The sequence below is a fragment of the Odocoileus virginianus genome, chromosome 11, assembly GCF_023699985.2.
Source record: "Odocoileus virginianus isolate 20LAN1187 ecotype Illinois chromosome 11, Ovbor_1.2, whole genome shotgun sequence".
NCBI lineage: Eukaryota > Metazoa > Chordata > Mammalia > Artiodactyla > Cervidae > Odocoileus > Odocoileus virginianus.
Window position 1 is genome coordinate 15775939 of NC_069684.1, and position 19739 is coordinate 15795677.

Consider the following 19739-nt stretch of genomic DNA (forward strand, 5'->3'; position numbering starts at 1 on the left):
CTGCACAGTGGCAGTGAAACAAGCCAAGGTTGTTGTTTGAATGTAAATCATATTATTCTCAGCTTGTTCTCACATGTATGTTAATTGCACATCTTCTTATCAGTTTGGGACCTCTTCTCTACAGCAAAGTCCCCTAGCTTTGAAGAATTCTGTACAGAAGAGAAGCAAAGACATACACTTTCAGAAATAATTTCCGGACCAGGTCCCTTGAACAGGGTGATCAGGGAGCCAGTAGGTCAATAAGTCCAGCAAAGGGAATTGTTGCCAGGGCAGGCATGCCGGACGTGGGGTAGAGCTGAGCTTCAAACACAAAACTTGGGCAAGTGGAAAGTAAATAGAGGACACTTTCTATAAGACAGGGAGAGGAAGGAAGGTCTGGCTTATTGCAGCACAGGATCGGTGATAGTCAAAGGCCATACGAAAATGATCCTAAGGAAGACTGGGGTACACAGGGCAAAGCGAAGAGGGGAGGCTAAAGAATTTATTCAGATATCAAAAAGGTTTTGCTACAGGGTCTTCAGTTTATCCTTGACCTCAAAGTAAGATTTGCAAATAAGTGAAATAATATCAGTCATCTTTTAAAAGGCAAAAGTGGCACACTTGTTAGAATGGTTCAAATAGGAAGACAAAACTGGTAATGCTAAAATGCTAAATGCTGGTGGAGCAACAGGAACGCCCGCTCATTGCTGGCGGGAATGCTAAATTGCACACCCGCTTTGGAAGACACTTTGGCAGTTTCGTGCAAAATTAGACATACTTTTACCATATGTCCCCACAATCACACTTATAAATAGTTACCTAAGTTGAAATGTATGTTCACTCAAAAATCTATATGTGATTGTAACATCAGCTTTATTCATAATCCATGAAAACTGAAAGCAGCCAAGATGACCTTCAGTTAGTGAATGCATAAACCAACTGTGGTATGTCCAGACAATGGATTATTATTCAGCAATAAAAAGAAACGAGTTATCAGACCAGGGAAAGACCTGGAGGAACCTTAAATACAAATCACTAAGTGGAAGAAGTCTGTCTAAAGAGGCTACATGCTGTGTGGTTCCAACTGTTTGGCATTTTGGAAAAGGCGAAACTACAGAGATAGTAAAAAGATCAGTGGTTACCAGTGGTGGTGGGGAGGGAGAGAGATGAATTGGCACAGCACAATGGATTTTCAGGGGGAGAAAGTATTTTCCACGAAACTGTAATATGGACACGTGTCATTATGCATTTGTCAAAACCCATAGAACCTTACAACACAAACAGTGAATCTCAATGTAAACTATGGCCTGTAGTTAATAATAATGGGTCAACACGGGCCCATCAAATGTAACAATTATACCACACAAGCACAAGTTTGTATAGGGTTATAATAGGGGAAATGGGGTGTGGGGGAGGTCAAAAGATGGGGGGTTGAATACATAGAACTCTGTGTACTATCTGCTCAGTTATTCTGTACATCTAAAACTATGCCAAAATATAAAGTTTACTATTATTTTTTAAAAAGATCTCTTTAAAAAAAGCTCCGAGATTTCACGTTGAAAAAAGGAAAAGGCAAATGTGATGAGACTTATTTTTTTAATTATTATTATTTTTTTAAAGAGACCACAAAGAAGATACAATTGTTTTTTTTTTGGCAAGGGGTGTGGGTCGGGGGGGTGGCTGAGCCGGGTCTTCACTGCAGTGTGTAGACTTCTCTAGTTGTCGAGTGCAGTCTCTGGAGTGCACGGCTCAGTAGTTGCAGCGTGCAGGCTGATGAGACGACTTATTTTTAAGTTGTAAGAGAGCCAGCAAGGTAATCCGGGAACCTTGCTTGTAAACTACACAGCCAGTTCTGCCACCCAAGCCCCTGGTCCCTTACAGACTCCCTCACTGTTGAGTAAATCCATGCCACCTTCCCTCAGCTCTAGATGCTCAGTGCTATTCAATTTGTACAGTGAGCTGCCCCAGAAGAAAGATAGAACCAAAAACCTTCATCCCTTCTTAATTAGCTGTATTGGCTCATGAAAATGAAATTGGGCTTGTCTGGTAAATTTGAAAAAGCAACATCCCAGATTATTTTCAACAGAAAAGGAAAGGGGGGAGCTTTTCTTTGGCTGAACTTTTCTCAACCAACTGTAATGACAGTTTTTCTGGTTTGATTGTTAATTCTCCCTAATTACGTAGAAGGCCCTTGAAATTTGTTTTGATGGATTTCCTCTTCTGAATAACTAGATGAAGCAATCAGCCCACCTTTCATATTATAAGAAGGTTCTTCTTTTTTCTTTTTTAAAAAGGACTCCTCCGCTTTGGAATAATTTCTGCTAGTGATCATAGTGGTAAATTCCAATCAGTTGCTTTGAAGGAGGTGCTTGTTTTAAATCTCTCTAAAATCATCCAGCACTGGACCTTTAAACCTGGATTAATCCCCTTGAGTTCTAAATCATTTTGCTTTGGGAGCTGAAATCTGGTTCCAGCACCTTTTGAACCACCTATGTTTGCTTTGAAAGTTGGCACTTTCCATTAAAATGGCAAGAAAGATGGGAAATAAGCTGAAGGTATTGATTTCAACGATCACCTTTAACCCACACCTTTCCTCTTTTTAATGTGAGGTTTTCTTCTCTTAATTAGAAAGAGCCAGGGATTATCTACACAAAACTGGAAGGTTTATTGTCATTGGTGGGATCGTCTCTCCTGTCCACGACTCCTATGGAAAACAGGTGGGTTTCTCCTTTGTCTCCATCCTCCCTAACCCCCTTTCTTGACCTAATGATGCCACTGGCGTAAAACTGCCCCACTGCCATCTCTGCTGAGATTCTTAGAAACACAGACCACCCAGTAGCAAGTGTCCTGCTTCCCATCTCTGGGCCACAGTCAGACCTGAGCCAGTGGGAGTTGGGCAGCAGCTGGGGGAAACAGCTGCCCATGCCCAGGCCCAGTCAGAACGCGTTAGAAGAGGAGCTGGTCCACCTGCCGAGGGCCGAGGATGCCAGACTGGTGGCTGGTTATGGGCTGGGCAATCTTTCCTGGGATTGTAGGAGAAAGGCCTCTGCCTCTTATAATAATCTGCCTTACAATTCATGTTCCCTTTCCCTCCCTCCCTGCCCCACATCCCAGAAAATCCGGATTCTGTCCCAGTCCTTCACCTCCTCCCCCAGATACAACCTGGTGGGCTCCGGGGAAGTCACCCAGCCCGATGGAGCCGGGAGACCAGGCAGCACTTGCTATGCTGTCTCCCTCATCTCTGTGCTGGGCGCACCCTGGCTGCTTCGTCCGTCGGTGGAGGCTCACCTCCGACTCTTGACGGGGAGGGGAGCGTACCACTCACACCCTGCCTTCCGTCTCTTCTCCCCGCCCGGCACCTCCACTCCATGCCTGCGTGTGGCAGGCGGACACGTGGAGGGCTCCTTCTCACTCTCTGTCAGCCCTGAACAATGCCGCACTTTTATAACGGGCAGACGTGGGATGGCGTCTTGGGGAGCCTGTGGGGAGCAGGGCCGGCCTCTCAGCGATCGCTCTGTTGCTTCTCAGGGTCTTGTGTCAAGCCGGCACCGTCTCATCATGTGTCAGCTGGCCGTCCAGAATTCCGACTGGATCAGGTAGGGTTTACCTCAGGGTGCCAAAGTGGGCGGCCCTGGGGCTCCCTGGGGCTGGGTGGGAAAGAAGAAGGGTCCCCACAGCAGTTTGGACCCCGCAGGCGTGCAGAGCATGGTATTAGCCCCACGCAGGCGATAATTACATAAACATTCTGGGGTGGCCTGATGGCTTATTTTTTAACCAAGCCATGGAGCCAGTGAAACTAAAGAGGGAGCTTTCAGTGTTTCATCTGCTCTGGCACCTGTGGACTCAAGAGTCTGCTCAGAGTTTCCAAAAAGATCATGGGGACTGGGGTGGAGCAGGGCCAGAAAACTCAAAATGCCTCTCCGCTTCCATCCCCACTCACTTGCATGAGCTCTTCACTACCTTTCAGGGAAGGTTCCCGGCCTTGGCTGTTTTCTACTTCTGTTCAGGAACCCTAGGGCCCCTCGCCGAGGGCGGGACAGAGGTGTGTGTCGGTGGGATATGAGTGCACACGGCCTTTCCCTCAGAGGGTCCCTGGATGGTCCGCTCGCTAAGATGGCAGACACCATTATCCACTGAGCTGGTGGTGTAATTAAAGCAGACTTCCACTAATTATGCTAATTATGCTCCCCAAAGCTCCTACAGTTATAATTTGCATGAGAAGATGACGATTTAAAAAAAATAACGACACACCATGTGTCCCCTAATTCCCCCTCACGAAAGAATAAGCAGCACCTAGAGGTTTCCATGAAAGGAAGGAAATGAAGGGCCGCCGACCTCAGAATGAGGGCTCTGGAGAGTTAGCGGGGGAGAGATGGGGTGGGCGGAAATGAGAGCAGTGAAGGGAAGCAAAGATGATAATTAAACGGTGATCTGTGCCATTTGTGTGCAGTGATTTGTGGGAGCAGCGCATGCCCTTTATAGACTTTCTCATCCCCACCCCCAACCCACCCACTGCCCCGAGATGGAGGTGAGGTTGGGAGACAGCTAGGAGAAGTCAAGGAGCTTGAGAGGAAAGAACGTCTGTGGTCAAGTCTGGGTAGAAGCGAAGCCTCTCAGCTCTGCCCAGCATGATCTCAGGGGAAAGAAGGGTCCAGTGGGGGAAGTGTGGGACAGGAGACAGTTCCTGCTTGTCTGTGATTAGAAGACTCTGAAATAATTCCGTCTTTGCTTCAACACATACTGAGCACGTACTGCGCTGCTCCAGGGGCTAGGGACATCAGAAGTTTGAGAATTGAGGTCACCAGAGAGGTCAGAGCTAGCTCCGAACATGGGGGCTGGGCCCGCAGAGTCCCTGGGCACCAGGGAAGCTGTTCAGCCAGGTCCGGGGTCTGCCCATCTCAGAGAGGATGCCCGTCTCAGGTCAGGGATCTGAGGGGGTCAGGCTCAGGGCAAGCCGGGTCTCTGAGGGTTTTCAGTTCGTGAGGTCTCATCTCTGGGAACCCTAGCTGTGCCGCCTGGTGGGAGGTGACAGAATGCTCAACTGCTAAGACCGTATTTGAGAAACGTCCCAGTTTAGCAGCTCATTAAGTTGGTAATGAAGCCCGACTGCTCCCTCTCTCTGGGCCTGGGTCCCGGCTCACTTCACGTCCTGCGTGCAGCAGGAGCGGCCGGTCCAGGGACTGTGCCTTCCAGTGTGGCTGCTGCACCCACCTCCATGCCCACCGGGCACCCCGCTGCACGCAGAGGCCAACACGGGCATTTTCCCCAGTTCAGGTAACTGCAGTCACCACTTGATGAGGGCCTGGCTCATTTCGTTCTTATCAGAATCCTATAAGGCCCAGAAGAGAATTCCCCAGAATGAGAGCAAGATGCTATTCTAAGCACTTTGCATGTACAACTCACTGACCCCTTTTAATAATTCCACAGGAGAGTTATTGTTGTTATTCTCATTTTACAAATGGGAAAAGTGAGCACCAAAAATCACAGAACTTACGCAAAGCCCCACAGTTGGGTGGGTCTGGTACTGGTGTTAAACCTGGCCAGACCAGTGCCAGCATTGGTTCATGTAAGCCTGTAGCATTTTCCTCTCATTTTACAGAGGGGAAACTGAGACTCAGGAAGGTATTTCAAGCTCATATTTTATTTGATTCGAGATCTAAGTACACGCTATGACCAAGTCTGTGTAAGCTTTTTGAGCTATGCCTTTGGAAGGAACCTGTAAGCGAAGAGTGTGAGAATGGAAACCGAGGGAAATTTGTCTTTCTGATCGTCAGGGTGGACCCGTGGGAGTGCTACCAGGACACCTGGCAGACGACCTGCAGCGTCCTCGAACACCATCGGGACCTCATGAAGGTGAGCTGGGCCGGGCTCTGGGCCGGTGGCCCACAGAAGCCAGGAGGCCTGGGAAAGGTGGACTGCCCCAGTCGTTTCCAGCTTCTCCACCAGCCATGGGGAGACCAGGCTCTGAGCAGCATCCAGGCGGGCAGTGAAACCGGGAACCCAGAGCAGCCCCAGAGCCTGCTCCCTGCCTCATCCTCCTCCTGAATATGACTGGGGGCAGTTTTCATCTCCCGGCAGCAAGTTCAGGGCAGGATTCAGAAGCCCGCAGCTGGGAAACTTCAGAAAGTGATGAGAGAAGGAGAGAGGAGCACTGGGTGGAGGTACAAGCAGCCAGGTCCTCCCACCGCACCTCCAGAGGACCCATCCGTCCTCTTATCCTGAACTATGCCGGGCTGCAGCACCGCACTCCTGCAGGCCGTGTACATCAGGCTCATTCTTTCCTCCTCACAGGAGTCCACACACACTGTGTTCTCACCTCTGATTTATTTGTGGGTAGAAGGATGCATGGGCTTCCGTCTTGACTCAGTGCTAAAGAATCCGCCTGCCCGTGCAAGAGACGGGGGTTCGACCCCTGAGTGGGGAAGATCCCCTGGAGGAGGAAATGGCAAACCACTCCCGTATTCTTGCCTGGAGAATCCCATGAACAGAGGATCCTGGTGGACGACAGTCCATGGGGTCACAAAGAGTCAGACATGACTTAGTGACTAAACAACAAGAAGGAAGTACAAAGAGGTGAACCAGAATATCTTAGGACACACAGTGACTGCCTAGGCCACACTGACAGTTGCCTGCGGCTTGTGGCTGGGTGCAGTGACCGAAGAGCTGGTTGCGAGGTAAGCGCAGGTTCCACGCCAGCCAGCAGCACCAGTCGGCATGTGCAGAAAGTACCCTTCGCAGATGGATACCAGCCCATCAACTCCACCGTGAAAGGGTGAAAAGCAGTGCCATTGACGGCAAGAAACCCGGCCCACCGAGACAAGACGCAGGGCTTCCTGCTCACCTCCACTGGTCCTGGTGCAGAACCCTCCCCCCGCCCCAAACAGTGATCAGAGTGGCATCATCCTGACGCAGGGAGCACCCCCATTCCATCTGTGTTCACTGTCAGAGGGCCTGTCAGAACCTTCTCCCTGGGGAGCTGTCAGCGGCCTCAACCACCCCCCACCCCCACTCCACCTGCTTTATTTGAACAGACGTGGACCTGGGACTCCAGACCATCCAGGGAGTTAAGAGCGAGAGGAGTAGAAAGGACAAGCTGGCTGGTGCTTCATCTATTAAGCTGAAGAAAACCCAACCCCCTTCTTTCTGCTTTGAGAACCCTTCGCAGACATCCTGAGTCTTTCCTGGTCCCCTCAACAGGACAAGGTGGCCCTGACTTGCTCCTCTGGGCTGCTCTCAACAACAGCAGTAATAAAAGACGTCCTGTCTTACTGTATAAGGATGTGTCCATGAGGGCAGGCTAAGATACACAGTATCCGTCAGATCTCAGTGGCTTCACAGAAGTTTATTTCTCACACTACGGGTCAGCTGGGGGTGCTGCTGGGGGGCTGTGCTCCTTTCAGTCACCGGGAGCTTCAGGCTGCATGATGGAATGAGGAATCAGGGACCCTGCAGGCATTCCTGAGCCTCGGCTCTGCCCAGCCAGAAAGCCTGGCAGCTGTCTTGCTGTCTAAACGTCTGGGCTTCCCGAACCCTCCCTCTGTTACTCATGCCCAGAGGCATCAGCCTGGGCCTGAGATGCTTGGCCAAGAGCTGCAGCTGTTGAGTGATGGTCACAAGCCGGCAGAGAATGTCAATCCTGATGGCCCCCCGCCTTGGAGCAGGAGCGGGAGCTTGGAGCTGCTGGTAGCTCCCAGTCTCCCTGGTCCCAGCATCAGCCCGGTGTTCTGGCATGGAAAGTGCGCCTGTCAGAGAGATAGACACGGGGCTTAATAGGCGAGGCAAGACTGTGAGAACATGGGAACCTCTGGAGGGCAGAGCGGGGCAGGTGGCCAGCACGTTTCTTCTCCAGCACAGAACAAGTTGAATGGGACTAATGATGCGTGCAGCGAGAGGAAGACATTCCTTGGCCCCCAGACTGAGAACGTGGCGTTTTTCTTTTCTGGAGGTGAAATCACAATAAAAGGGAGGCAAGCTGTCCCTTCCACTCAACCAGCTGCAGCCGGCCATAGAATCCCACAAAGCAGGCAAAGATGATCCATGGTCCCCAACCTCAGCTGGGTCCCAGATGTGGCAGGATACTGCCGTGCCCGTCTCCCAACACAGAAGTGACAAGTCAGCCCGCAAGATCAACGCCTGCCCTTGCAGGGCTCAGAAAGACTCCTGTGCCGCTCTGCCTCCAGGGTGGCGTGTGGAAGATGCCTTTGGAGGGTCACCCCAGCCCTGGGACCTGGGGGTCCCCTGGCAGCCTGTGTGCTCAGTCATGTCCGACTCTTTCCAACCCCGTTGACTATAATAAATAGCCCGCCAGGCTCCTCTGTCCATGGGATTTCCCCAGCAAGAATACTGGAGTGGGGTTGCCATTTCCTCCTCCAGAGGATCTTCCCAACCCAGGGGTCAAACCTGCTTCTCCCTTTTGGCAGGTGGAGTCTTTACCCTGGAACCACCAGGGAAGCCCTCCCGCAGAAGGACTCAGTAATCCAGAAAGGGTGGTGGGCCAGGGATGAGGGGAAGCTGGCTCTCAGGGATGGGAACTTGAATAAGCAACAGCCCGGTGAAGCTCAGCAGATTGAAAATTCATCCTTTGTTTTTCTGCGGCCCAGAAGCTGCTCTCCCACCCCACCACGGGCCGGGGGGCGGGGTGGGGGGTGTTTCTGGGTCAGCTGTGAAGAATGCTGCGTTATCAGGTCTGTGTTTGCTGTGGCACTAGGAGAAGCAGCCGGCCAGATAACACAGGACAATGGATAATACACAGAGCATTTCCGCTGGGCTCTGGAATGTGTATTTACACTCTGAGCAGGCGCAGAGTTCCCAGAGCCCCGCCTCCCCCTTCCTGCAGCGCAGACATCCTGCTCCGCCCAGCACCTCTCCCCAGCCTGGCCCTGTCCCTGGCATCTCTGGCCTGGCACCGCTCCCTGGCCTGGCCCTGTCACTGGCATCTCTGGCCTGAAGAGGCGGCAGGTGGTGATAGCGCCTGGTGTTTGTATGACCTTTTCCCGAGCTTGCACAGCCCTTCTGCAGACATGACCTCATTTTGAGTCCCACGAAGCAGGCGGGAAAGGCACGCGCCTTCTACAGAAGGTTACAACATAGGCACAGTTTCTGCCACGTGCCAGATGTTCCAAAAGTGCCCCATGTATGGTCGCTCATGTACGCCCTCCACAACCCAGAGAGATGGCTCTCGCTGCCGCTGTCAGTTAGGCATTCGAACTGAGGTTCAAAACCAGGTAAGTTAACTATCCAAGGTCACGCAGCCAGAAGCGGGCAGAACTCAAACTTGAACCCAGGTCTGTTCAACAACACATCTGATGCATCTCCCAGGGAGCCATCTCGCCTCCTGCCAGCCTGGAGTGACCTTAGGGCACGACTAGGGTCTAGAACCTTCCCCCAGTCCTCTTTCTCAGCTCTGGGACACCTCACCATGATGGCCAAGCAGAAGAGTGTTTGGGGAGAACTGGAGAAGACTTCACTGACTGTGCTCTTCTTCCTCCCCCCAGCGGGTGACTGGCTGCATCCTCTCCAACGTCAACACACCCTCCATGACACCTGTGATCGGACAGCCCCGAAATGAGACCTCCCAGCCCATCTACCAGAACAACAATGCTCCCAGCAAGCCCACCGCAGGTAGGGGAACGCTGGTGTAGAACAGAGGCTCTCGAACTTCAGAATCGCCTGGAGTTCTTGTTAAAACCCAGATCACTAAGCGCTGTCCCAGAACTTGATTCAGTAGGTCTGGGAGAAGGAAGAGAATTTGCATTTTTAAAATGTCGATGGTCCAGGGACCATGCTTTGAGAACCCGTAAGAAACAGCATCAAAGAGAAATAGTCACAGTGATAGAGACAGATTCAGGGACAGAGAGAGACAGGGGTTGATGGTATGTATTTTAACATAAATATGACTGCCTTAACTGGGAATTAAAGGTACTAAAGGGAACATTTTTCTCTGCCTTTTCCAAGCAGATTGCGCATCCTGCCAAGGTCACACGGTAGGAAGTAGCAGGGAGAGAAGTCAAACCCAGGCAGTCTGCTGCCAGCCCCTAACCCCAGCCCCCCAGCCACCTTCAGCCATCCCTTCAAGGGCCCCCAGCACTTACCCAGCACCTAGTAGTGTCTGCTTGCACAGTGCTCCGTGCGTTACACAGGTTCTCATTTAATGCAGTAATTCTGTGATATAGATATTATATTCCCACTTACGAAGAGAACAGCTCCGGTTACACAGCTCAAAGGTCTTTCCCCCATGGCTCGTCGGCAAAGAATCTGCCTGCAGTGCCAGAGCTTCAGGAGACTCGGGTTTGATCCCTGGGTCAGGAAGATCCCCTGGAGTGGGCATGGCCACCCACACCAGTATTCTTGCCTGGAGAATCCCTTGGACAGAGGAACCTGGTGGGCTACAGTCCGTGGAGTTGCAAGAGCCAGACACAACTTAGCAACTAAACAACAAGATATACCTGCATAGTACACATATAAAAATGGAAAAAAAACAAACAATATATAAATACTTTAGTGGCAGTTATCTCTAGTGGTAGAATTATGGATACTTATTTTCCTTTTAATATACTTTCTTCTTCTATATTTTCCAATTTTTCAACACTGTCATAAACACCACCAGAAAATATTCTGATTTAGGGCTCAGAATGCTTGTTCCTTGGACTGGAAATGAGAAGCAGGAATGGGGCCATCACATTTCTGTACTTTCTCTCCACCCTCCTTCTGCACCCCCATGACCCAATCCCCATCCCTCAATGCAGCCCCCTAGTTTCCAGGGGCCCAAAGGTGAGGCTGATGAGAGTGTGAGTTATGACTGGTCCTCCCTGTCTGTCCCTGTCTGTCTTGCTCTCTCCCCTAGCCAAGATCCTGGGAAAGGTGGGAGAAAGCCTGAGCCGGATCTGCTGTGTCCGCCCGCCAGTGGAGCGCTTCACCTTTGTGGGTAAGGGAGCAGACTCCCCGCCTCCTTTTCTGTCCCTCCTCCCTCTTTCATGCAGCAGGCACCCCTAGCACCTGCTGTGGCCTGAGCACTTAGAGCGCAATGATTGAGAGAGAATAGATGTCACCAGGCCTGCAAAGGCCATCTGTGACGGGAGCCCAGGGATGCCACCATCCTGGCCTGGGGCTCCCGGAGATCTCCCGCACTCACCTTCCTCTCTGGGCTGCTGGTCCCTCTCTCCATGGAATGTGTCCTCCCACCTGAGAGTTCTCAGGGGCCCAGGGGCCCCTCTCAGTCCCTCCCGGCTCTGCCCGTGTCAGCACTTCTGCTGAGAGGCTAAGAACATACACTCTCTTTTCTTAATTTTCTCCTTTTTTTTTTTTTGGCTGCTCCCCAAAGGACTCAGCATGAATGAGAATATCCACCTTTGGGTCTCTTTCTGCTACAAACCCAAATTCGACTCTGCAGGAGAGCTGAAGGTCTAGCCCTCATTCTTTTGACTCTGGGGCTGACTACTGCCATCTCTCAGGTTTCCGACTTCCAATCTTGAACCACCCGAGATGGTCAAGGAGGAAGGGAGGCAGGGGGCCAGGGGGCCATGTCTGTGGTGCTGTGCACACCGTGGGCCTCCTGAGGGGCGCGGCAGAGCCTCTGTCTCTTTCGCATCTCCCTGGGGCTGTGCCTTCTGCCATATGAAAAATCTCAGCCTGCTCAGTTTTGCTTATTCTCTGAGCCAGGTAACCCTGAACAAGAGAGGCCCACCTCCTTGTGACTCTGCCAACTGCCTCCCTAGGTTTGAGGATGCTGCTCTTGGGGCCAGCCTCCTCCCACCCCAATACAAAAGCAAACAAGGCGCTCGGCGTGATTGCGTGTGTGTCCGTCACTGGCTACCCAGCCAGGCGGTCTAGTTCTGAATTCCCAGAACAGTGACTTCTGCCCTGGAGCCTGAGGAAGTGTTCCCTCTCCGTTTATGCTACTCAAACGTCCCTCCTGGCACCCACCCATCCCAGCCCGCGTTCTCCCTCTTAGAGGCCCCTCGGGCAGACTGAGAGTCAGGCACCAGTGCCAGGAGGCTGGTCCCCTGATGCTTCTGCATTTCCTCTTGCCTCCCTAGATGAGAATGCCAACCTGGGCACGGTGATGCGGTACGAAGAGATAGGTGAGTGGGGCTGGGAAAGCGGGAACGTTCGGGGCCTCCTGCCTCCAAATGGGCACAGTCGGGGAAGGGAGAGGCTTGCAACCCCTGGGGGCATTTGAGCAGGGTCTGCTCTTGGAAGGGTAATTAACTGCTTTCAAACTGAGAGCATATTCTTAGTTATCTTCCAGTTGGGAGTTACCATCTCCCAACTGGACTCTGGCAGGTTCCCAGGAGGTAGGATGGGGTCTGTGGGCAGTTTCCCCTTCAGAGCTTCTTTATCTCATCCAAAAGACACGGAAGTTGAGTTCATTGCCAGCCAGAGATTCTTCTCTTGCCCGCAACACCGTGCCCACAGAAGATCCCCTACCTTCCTCAGCGGAGGGGTCCAGTGCTTGGAGCCATGTCTGCGATCTCCCCCACAGCCTTGGGTGGACACTAAGGCCCTGACTGTGTGAAGGCAGTAAAGGCCCCTGGCCAGAGCAGATGGAGGGTGGTTACACGGAGCTGTCAGGATGGGAAGGTACTGACTCCCTTCGAAGTGAGATGAGTCCTGAGCAACCCTAGGAAACAAGCCAGGAAGCACATTTTCCCAAGGTTCCAGAGTAGCTTAGAGACAGAAGTGTCTGAAGCCAGAAAAGCTCAGATGGACAACGAGACTGGAGCTCGAGCTGCTGCAGGCCCTGGGTGACAAGGAGGGTCAATGACAGCGGGAAGTCCCCGAAGGACTCAGCAAGGATGAGAATACCCATCTTTGGGTCTCTTTCTCCTACAAACCCAGATTCGATTCTGCAGGAGAGCTGAAGGTCTAGCCCTCGTTCTTTTGACCCTGGGGCTGACTAATGCCATTTTGGAGAAGGAAACAGCAAAGCACTCCAGTACTCTTGCCTGGAGAATCCCATGGACAGAGGAGCCTGGCGGGCTACAATCCATGGGGTTGCAAAGAGTTGGACACGACCAGTGACTAACACACACACACTGCCATTTCTCAGGTTTCCAGTTTCCAACCTTGAACCAATAGGAGGTCGAGGAGGAAGGGAGGCAGGGGGCCAGGGTGTCATCTCCGTGGTGCTAGGATTGGGGGGCTGCCGGGTGTCCAGCGGACATGCTCAGTCTTCAACTTCCAGCTTCAAAGATACTCCAGGCCCCCCTCCTAGGGATGGAGGCACTGGGTTCTCCCAGGAGGCCCAGCAGATGTGACATCATTTGAAGGAACGTCTCTGGGTCTTGTCCTCTGATCCCCAGCAGTGATGCACCTGAGTTGGCTCATACAACCCACTAGAACCATTTGAAAATTTTCAGGAATTTTACCAGCTGGTTGTTAAACTCAGTCAATCAGAAAAATTAAATTATACTAAGTAGCAGTTAAACAGGCTTCCTGGGTAGCTCAGCTGGTAAAGAAACCGCCTGCAATGCAAGAGACCCCTCAATTCCTGGGTCGGGAAATTCCCCTGGAGAAGAGAGAGGCTGCCCACTCCAGTATTCTTGGGCTTCCCTTCTGGTTCAGCTGGTAAAGAATCCACCTGCAATGCGGGAAACCTGGATTCGATCCCTGGGTTGAGAAGATCCCCTGGAAGAGGGCATGGAAACCCACTTCAGTATTCTTGCCTGGAGAATTCCATGGACTTCTCCCTAGTCCATGGGGTTGCAAAGAGCCCAGACACGACTGAGTGACTAATCACAGCACAGAAGTTAAATACCTTGTGTTAAAAACAGAGGTGATAAGTCCTCAAAACTCCTCGATTCCTTAAGTTTTAATAGCTTTTATGTACCAGCACATGGCTGCCTGAAGGCCACAGGAAAGAGTACTTCTGGGTGTTCCCCAAAGCCAGCAGGAGTATTCATCCCCCCAGGTGCCACAGCCACAAACACCCAAAAGCCTTGTACTCCCCCTGCCTGGCGGTTCCACACCTGGCCAGGAACTATCGTCTCAGGGACAAAGTCTTCTTGACCAGCTGCGCTCAGAGCAGTCTTCAAACTTTCAGCTGTATTCCAGTGTGTGTTTTCCTCCCACACCTTGTTCCGGGAAGAATGTATTGTGAGCCAGTTTCACCTGGGACCTCGTTCACCTCCCCAGCACCCAGGGCCCGGGTATCAGGTTGCAGGCTGGGGAGTCCCCCCTCGGACACAGAGGCAACGCAGTGGGTGTTTGCACGGCCACGCTCCTAGCATTCCTTGTGAGGCTTGGCCCCATCTGACCCCCTCTTTCAGAGAAAGGAAAGCTGAGTGGCCGCAGCTGTGTGGATGGACTCGTGGCCTGGTGTGGCACAGGGGGCGGCTACCGCAGGCTGTGATGGGAGCTGGAAAGGGCCTCGGGGCCTGGGGCTTCACAGAAGCAGGATTCCTGGGAGGAGAGTGTGGCCAAGTGTGGCTCCCTGGATCCTGAACTGGGGAAGGAAGTGGGGCCCAGCGGAGTAGCCTGGCCACCAGACCCCTGTGCCGTGAGGCCCTCTGGCTCACACCTCTTCTTTCTGAAATCCCCTTGCACGCTTCACAAGAAGGAAAAAGCCGTTATCTCCTGCCTCAGTTAGCACCTATGGCGCCATTTCCACTTTTTTAACCAGGCCTGCCTCAGACCCAAGACTTAGGGCTGAGAACATGCGCCTTCATCTCCCAGGGTAAAGCGGAGAAACCACTGCTGCCCTCCAGCGGCCACACGTGGGACTCCCAAGCCCTGCCGGGACCTCTGGTCTGTGACAAATCCATCCGTTCCGGTGCTGCAAGCAAAGGTGGAAACCTCTTGCTTTAGCTTGCTCTGCTTTGGCTTTAAAAATAATCCTACGTTATTCTCGAGTGAGAAAGTGAGTCTCTGGATCGGGAATAGAAAAGAGATTCATTTCCGTGACTGCAGAGCAGGGTTTCTCCACCTCGCCGCTGTTGTCATAGCAAACAGGCATAACCCTGAGGTGTGGGGGCTGCTGTGTGCCGTGTGGACTTCTGAGCAGCGTTTCTGCCCTGCCAGCACTACCTGCCGGTGGCACACCTCTCTCTCCAGCCTTGACGACCAAAAAACACGTCTCCTGACCATGCCAGATTCTGGAGACAGAATCGCCCCTGGTTGAGACCACTGATACAGAAAGTGCCATGGTAGCTGAGGGCCAGCATGTCTCCTGGATGTGGCCTCCCTCCTAACCGAAGTTTCTAGGCCCACGGTTATAGAGCTGCAGCCTTTCAGCAGAGCTGACCTGGAACTCTGGGCGGCTCCGAGCAGGGGACAGGGAACATCAGGAACCCCAGAGTCAGCCGGGTCTGGTTCCTCTCGGCCATCCCGAGGCTGGAGGCATACCATGACCAGGGCCTCCATGCTGCAAGAGCCGAGGCCACAGTCTCCATCCAGCCCTGCTATCCCGGGGTACCCAGAAGGTTCTGAGACAGCCTGCCCGCATGGCCTCTGTGGCCAGCCTCTCTGCCGTTCACCCATTCAGCACATCCTGAGCACCTACTGTGCACAGGTCACTCTGCTATGTAAAGATCTATTAAGGTCCCTGGATGTAATCGGAACATTAGATGACAGTGTGACCGTGCAGGCTGCAGGAATAGTTAGGAGTGAAGGTCCCGGTGCTGCAGGTGACTTCCCTAAGGATGGGCTGTCCCGACCCGGGACTGTGAGATGCTGGCCCTGTCTTTTGTCAGCCCAGCAGTCTCCCACTGAGCCTGCAGCTAGGGCGAGCTCACCACCTGAAAGTCCTCGGCAGGTCCCTGAGCTAGCTACGGGGTCTGAGGCAGGCAGAGCTGCCGGCCCTTTCTCAGCCTCAGGGGACAGGGTGGCAGCGGTCTCTGGAGGCTCAGAGCGGGGCTGTGTCACTGGTTCCAACAGGATACCCACAGTCACAGCCCCCTGATGATAGAGCCTGGTGGCTCAGACTGTAAAGAATCCACCTGCAATGAGGGAGACCTAGGTTTGATCCCTGGGTTGGGAAAGATTCCCTGGAGGAGGGCATGGCCACCCTCTCCACCCTCTCCCCCGGCTCTGAGGATCCCGGGGTTCTTTTTCACCCTCGTTGCTCAGTTTTCATGCCTGAGTCAGTCTGCTGCCTGTTTTAAGCGACAGTGGCCTCGCTGGGATAATTCAGACTGGGCTTAACGAGGGAAGAAAAACAAGTGATAAGCTGGAAACGTGCCTGGGAGTTGGGAAGGTGGGGGCAGCCTCGCTTCTCAAGCCCTTTGCTGAGGACGGTGGCCACGAACATGGAGGACGTCTGATGAGCTGAGCCAGCTGGTGAACTGAGGGTGCACTCCATGTCCCCTGCCCCCGTCTCATCGTGCTCGTGATGGAAGACAAACCCCAGAGGACGCCCAGCAGCAGAGAAGCCAAACTCCACGGGCACTTTGGTTTGATACAGGGCAAAAAAGAGAGTCTCTTAGACCTCACACAAGGCATGTGGCCGCCTTAGACTCTGGGTGACCAGCCACCCTGGTTTGGCTTGAGACCCGTCCTGGAAACCCTTCAGTCTCAGCAAACCAGGACAGTTATTCTCTCTGTCTGCTCCATTGCGCGGGAGAGAGGGTCCTCCTGCAGGGAGTGAGAGTGGTCTGTAAATGAGCCTGGGGGAGGGGTGAGCAGAGGTTTCAGTGCCGCACACAGCGCGGTGCTTGTAAGATCTGGGCTCTGGAGCCCCAAGGATGGGACGCTTCTGTGCTGGTCGGAGGAAGAAGGCTGAGATTTGAACGTTTCCCTCTCCCTTTGCCAACTCTGTCCCCCCTCAGAGCTGCGGATCTTGCTGCTGTGTGGCAGTGACCTTCTGGAGTCCTTCTGCATCCCAGGGCTGTGGAACGAGGCAGATGTGAGTAGCAGGGCTGTGGCCTGCGCACAGCTGGTGTGGGGCAGGATGGGGAAGGGCACTCAACTCTGACCCCTGGTCCTCCCTCCCCACCCAGCCTCCCTCCCCAGCTTGAGTCTCCCATCTCCTGTGAGCTCCCAGGAGGGCAATCCATTCACATCATGATGGAAAAAAATTCTCACTACCCCCAAGCTTTATCTCCTCCTGTATTTTTACACTCACTCCCCCTCATGCTTGCTCCTGGAAAGCCCCTGGGAAAAAAGCAATCTGAGTCATAGAATACCTTCGCTAAATAGCACTTGGAGTATGTGTGCTGGTGGGGAAAGGTGGGGGAGGGAGGTCTTTTTAAAAACAGAAAAAATCTTTGCCCTTTTGAAATTATTATGTGCTTTGTTTTCCTTTGGTTCCTTTGAAGAGGTGGTGAATACCACCCTAGAATTTCCTTAACAAGAGAAAAAGAGTCCAGAGGGGAGAAGTTAATGATAAAAGGTCAGTAGGATCCTTCTGACAACTGACTTGGGATTTAGGGAACCAGGAATTGAAACTTAAACCATTTAGAAGCTCAGCAGACAAGTTGTTACCAGATCTGGCCGAGATGGTCTTAAACTAGCTAATTCATAATTTCCTCACCCTTTAGACATACATTCATTTTTGTTCTTTCATGAATTCATTCATCTGATAGTCAGACCTAATGTTAGCTTCTAAGCCCATGGCCCTTTGAAAGTGGGTTTCTCATGGCAGATATTCTAGACCTAGTACATTTTTTTAAATTACTTACTGTGTGACCTCATGCAAACCACTCAACTCCTTTGAGCCTTGGTTGTTTTTTTTTTAACCTAAAGAATGTTATCTGTAGCATTCTGAGATTTTAAAAGCAATATCCAATACAGTCTCCGCCCCGAAGTGTTGGGTGGCAAGATGCCAGCTTATGAAATTTTTTCATGTACATGTATGTCTCTGAAGAGAGAGAGAAAGAGACAACCTCCAGGGTGAAACTCAAGATCTTAGTTCTGCTCCAGCACAGCTCATGACGAGATACATTACAAGCATCAGTTTTTCCCATCTCAAAAATGGGCATCATAATAGTAACCCTTTCATGGGGTTTGGGAAGAATTAAATGAGATTGTCCATGTAAAGTGCCCAGCCTAGCACCTGACACACAGTGACATACAAGAACTGCTAATAAGTGAATCTACCTAAATAGGCACATCGATAAACATATAGATGTTCAAGGTGAAGGGCATAAATGCTAACACGCTGTGGGATAACCAAGCAGGGAGGGAGAGTTTCAGGGGAAAAGAATTATACTGTGTAAGCCCTTTCCTCTCCACGCCTGAACGATTTCTTGCAGGTGAAATTTTAAACCTCTTTTCAATTCTGGATTAAGTGGCTTAATTAACTTTTACTTTCCTCTCTACTTCGCAAGCTGCTTTGAAAGGACAAAGTAATGCGGGCGAAGTTCTGTACAAGATTTCAGCAAAGCTCTTTCAAGAATCCAGGCAAATCCAGGCAGTAGCCTGAGGCCCCTTCCCACGGGGAGGCCCTGGCAGCCAGGGAGGGGATTTCCAGGGATAAAGTGACAGGGCAGCAGCCCGAAGGGCCACCACGTGAGCAGGACGTCTCGGGGCCTCCTTGCTCCATGTGACTTGTAACGTGTGCCTCTCAAGGGCAGACACGGGCTTTCTGGAGCCTGAAACGCACCCAACTGGGGGCCCTTGAAGCACAGCCAGCCCCTCTGCGCTGACCGCAGGGCCTCTAGCTTCTCTCCAAAATGGCTGCTCCCGACCTCGTCAGGTCCGACCTGTAGAGACCAGGGAAAAGAGCCCCAGGTCACTCCTCTTCCGGTTGGGCCCTGATGCTGAAGTGGGACCACCCGGAAGAGGAATGCGTTGGTTAAAAGAGAAAAATTGAGGAACCGGAAGCTGTTGATGTACTGGGGCTGTGGCGGTGGCTGAGGGCGGAGTTGACGCTCATTTAGTCAATCGTCTTCCCACCTGGCCGTCACCCCGGGGATCAGAGCACACCCAGCCTGGCTACTCCCAGAGGCGCAGCAGATCCAGACCAAGCGGGGACCCCACGTCTGTGTGGCTGAAGGGGCTGAGGATGCCCGTCCACAGCTCGGGCAGAAGGGCGATTGGGTGAAGCAGACCCTCAGCGCTCACTCCAGAGGGTTTTCTAGAGCCTGGAGTGCCAACCTCCCCACCCTCAAGCACCCACGAAGACTCTGTGGGGTCCTTAGAATCATGCCATCTGAGGTAGAGGTAAAAAAAACAGAAAAAAACATGGAGCTGTTTCCTTACACAATGAGTGTGATGCTCAGGCCACAACAGAGGTGTGCCAGAAATATCACATGTAATTTATTCATACCAAATGAAAATTCAACTCCAAATCACTACCCCCAGGGATGATGGGAAATAGGTTTCAGTCATTGCTGACCAGCAGAACCTGAGAGGCTCCAAACACGAGCATCTCTTCATCAGGGTTGCCACACCCATCTTCCCTATCAGGACCTTGAGGTGGGTGGCCCTCCCCTCCGTGCCCACCTGGGGAATGGGACTCCTGACTGAGTCTGGAAGCCCCGTGCTAGACCCCACCCACCTATGATCCCGCCCCTGTCTTCTGAGGCTTTGCCCTTAGGGCAGGGGGTGGGCGTCACAGATCTCTAGCTTCTTTCTAGTGTGGAAGGAGTAGGGGGCAGCGGAACCTCTTCTTTCTCCTTTGAGGATAGCGCCCCTATTTCCTCTTCCCTCCTCGGGACTTCAAGGGACATCTCATCAGTGTGTTTAAAGCCAGTGACTTCAAAACATTCTGTTTTCTGCCCTGCAAATTCCTTTCTTAAAGGCTCTGGTTCTCTGCTAGAATAGGGTGGGGATTGGACAAAGGTGGACACAGGGAGCATGACACTAGCTAGCAACTCAGTGAT

At 52.3% G+C, this 19739-nt stretch overlaps 1 protein-coding gene across 6 annotated transcripts in view; it reads left to right on the forward strand.

Annotated features, from left to right (window-relative positions):
- NMNAT2 (nicotinamide nucleotide adenylyltransferase 2) overlaps nucleotides 1-19739 on the forward strand; it is a 207342-nt gene that overhangs the window by 168033 nt on the left and 19570 nt on the right. For all 6 annotated transcript variants that reach the window (XM_070473961.1, XM_070473962.1, XM_070473960.1 and 3 more), the window contains 7 exons: nucleotides 2608-2696; nucleotides 3508-3575; nucleotides 5754-5832; nucleotides 9474-9600; nucleotides 10823-10903; nucleotides 12015-12059; nucleotides 16743-16819. In XM_070473961.1, coding sequence (XP_070330062.1) covers nucleotides 2608-2696; nucleotides 3508-3575; nucleotides 5754-5832; nucleotides 9474-9600; nucleotides 10823-10903; nucleotides 12015-12059; nucleotides 16743-16819 — 566 coding nt within the window. The remainder of the gene's footprint in view (nucleotides 1-2607; nucleotides 2697-3507; nucleotides 3576-5753; nucleotides 5833-9473; nucleotides 9601-10822; nucleotides 10904-12014; nucleotides 12060-16742; nucleotides 16820-19739) is intronic.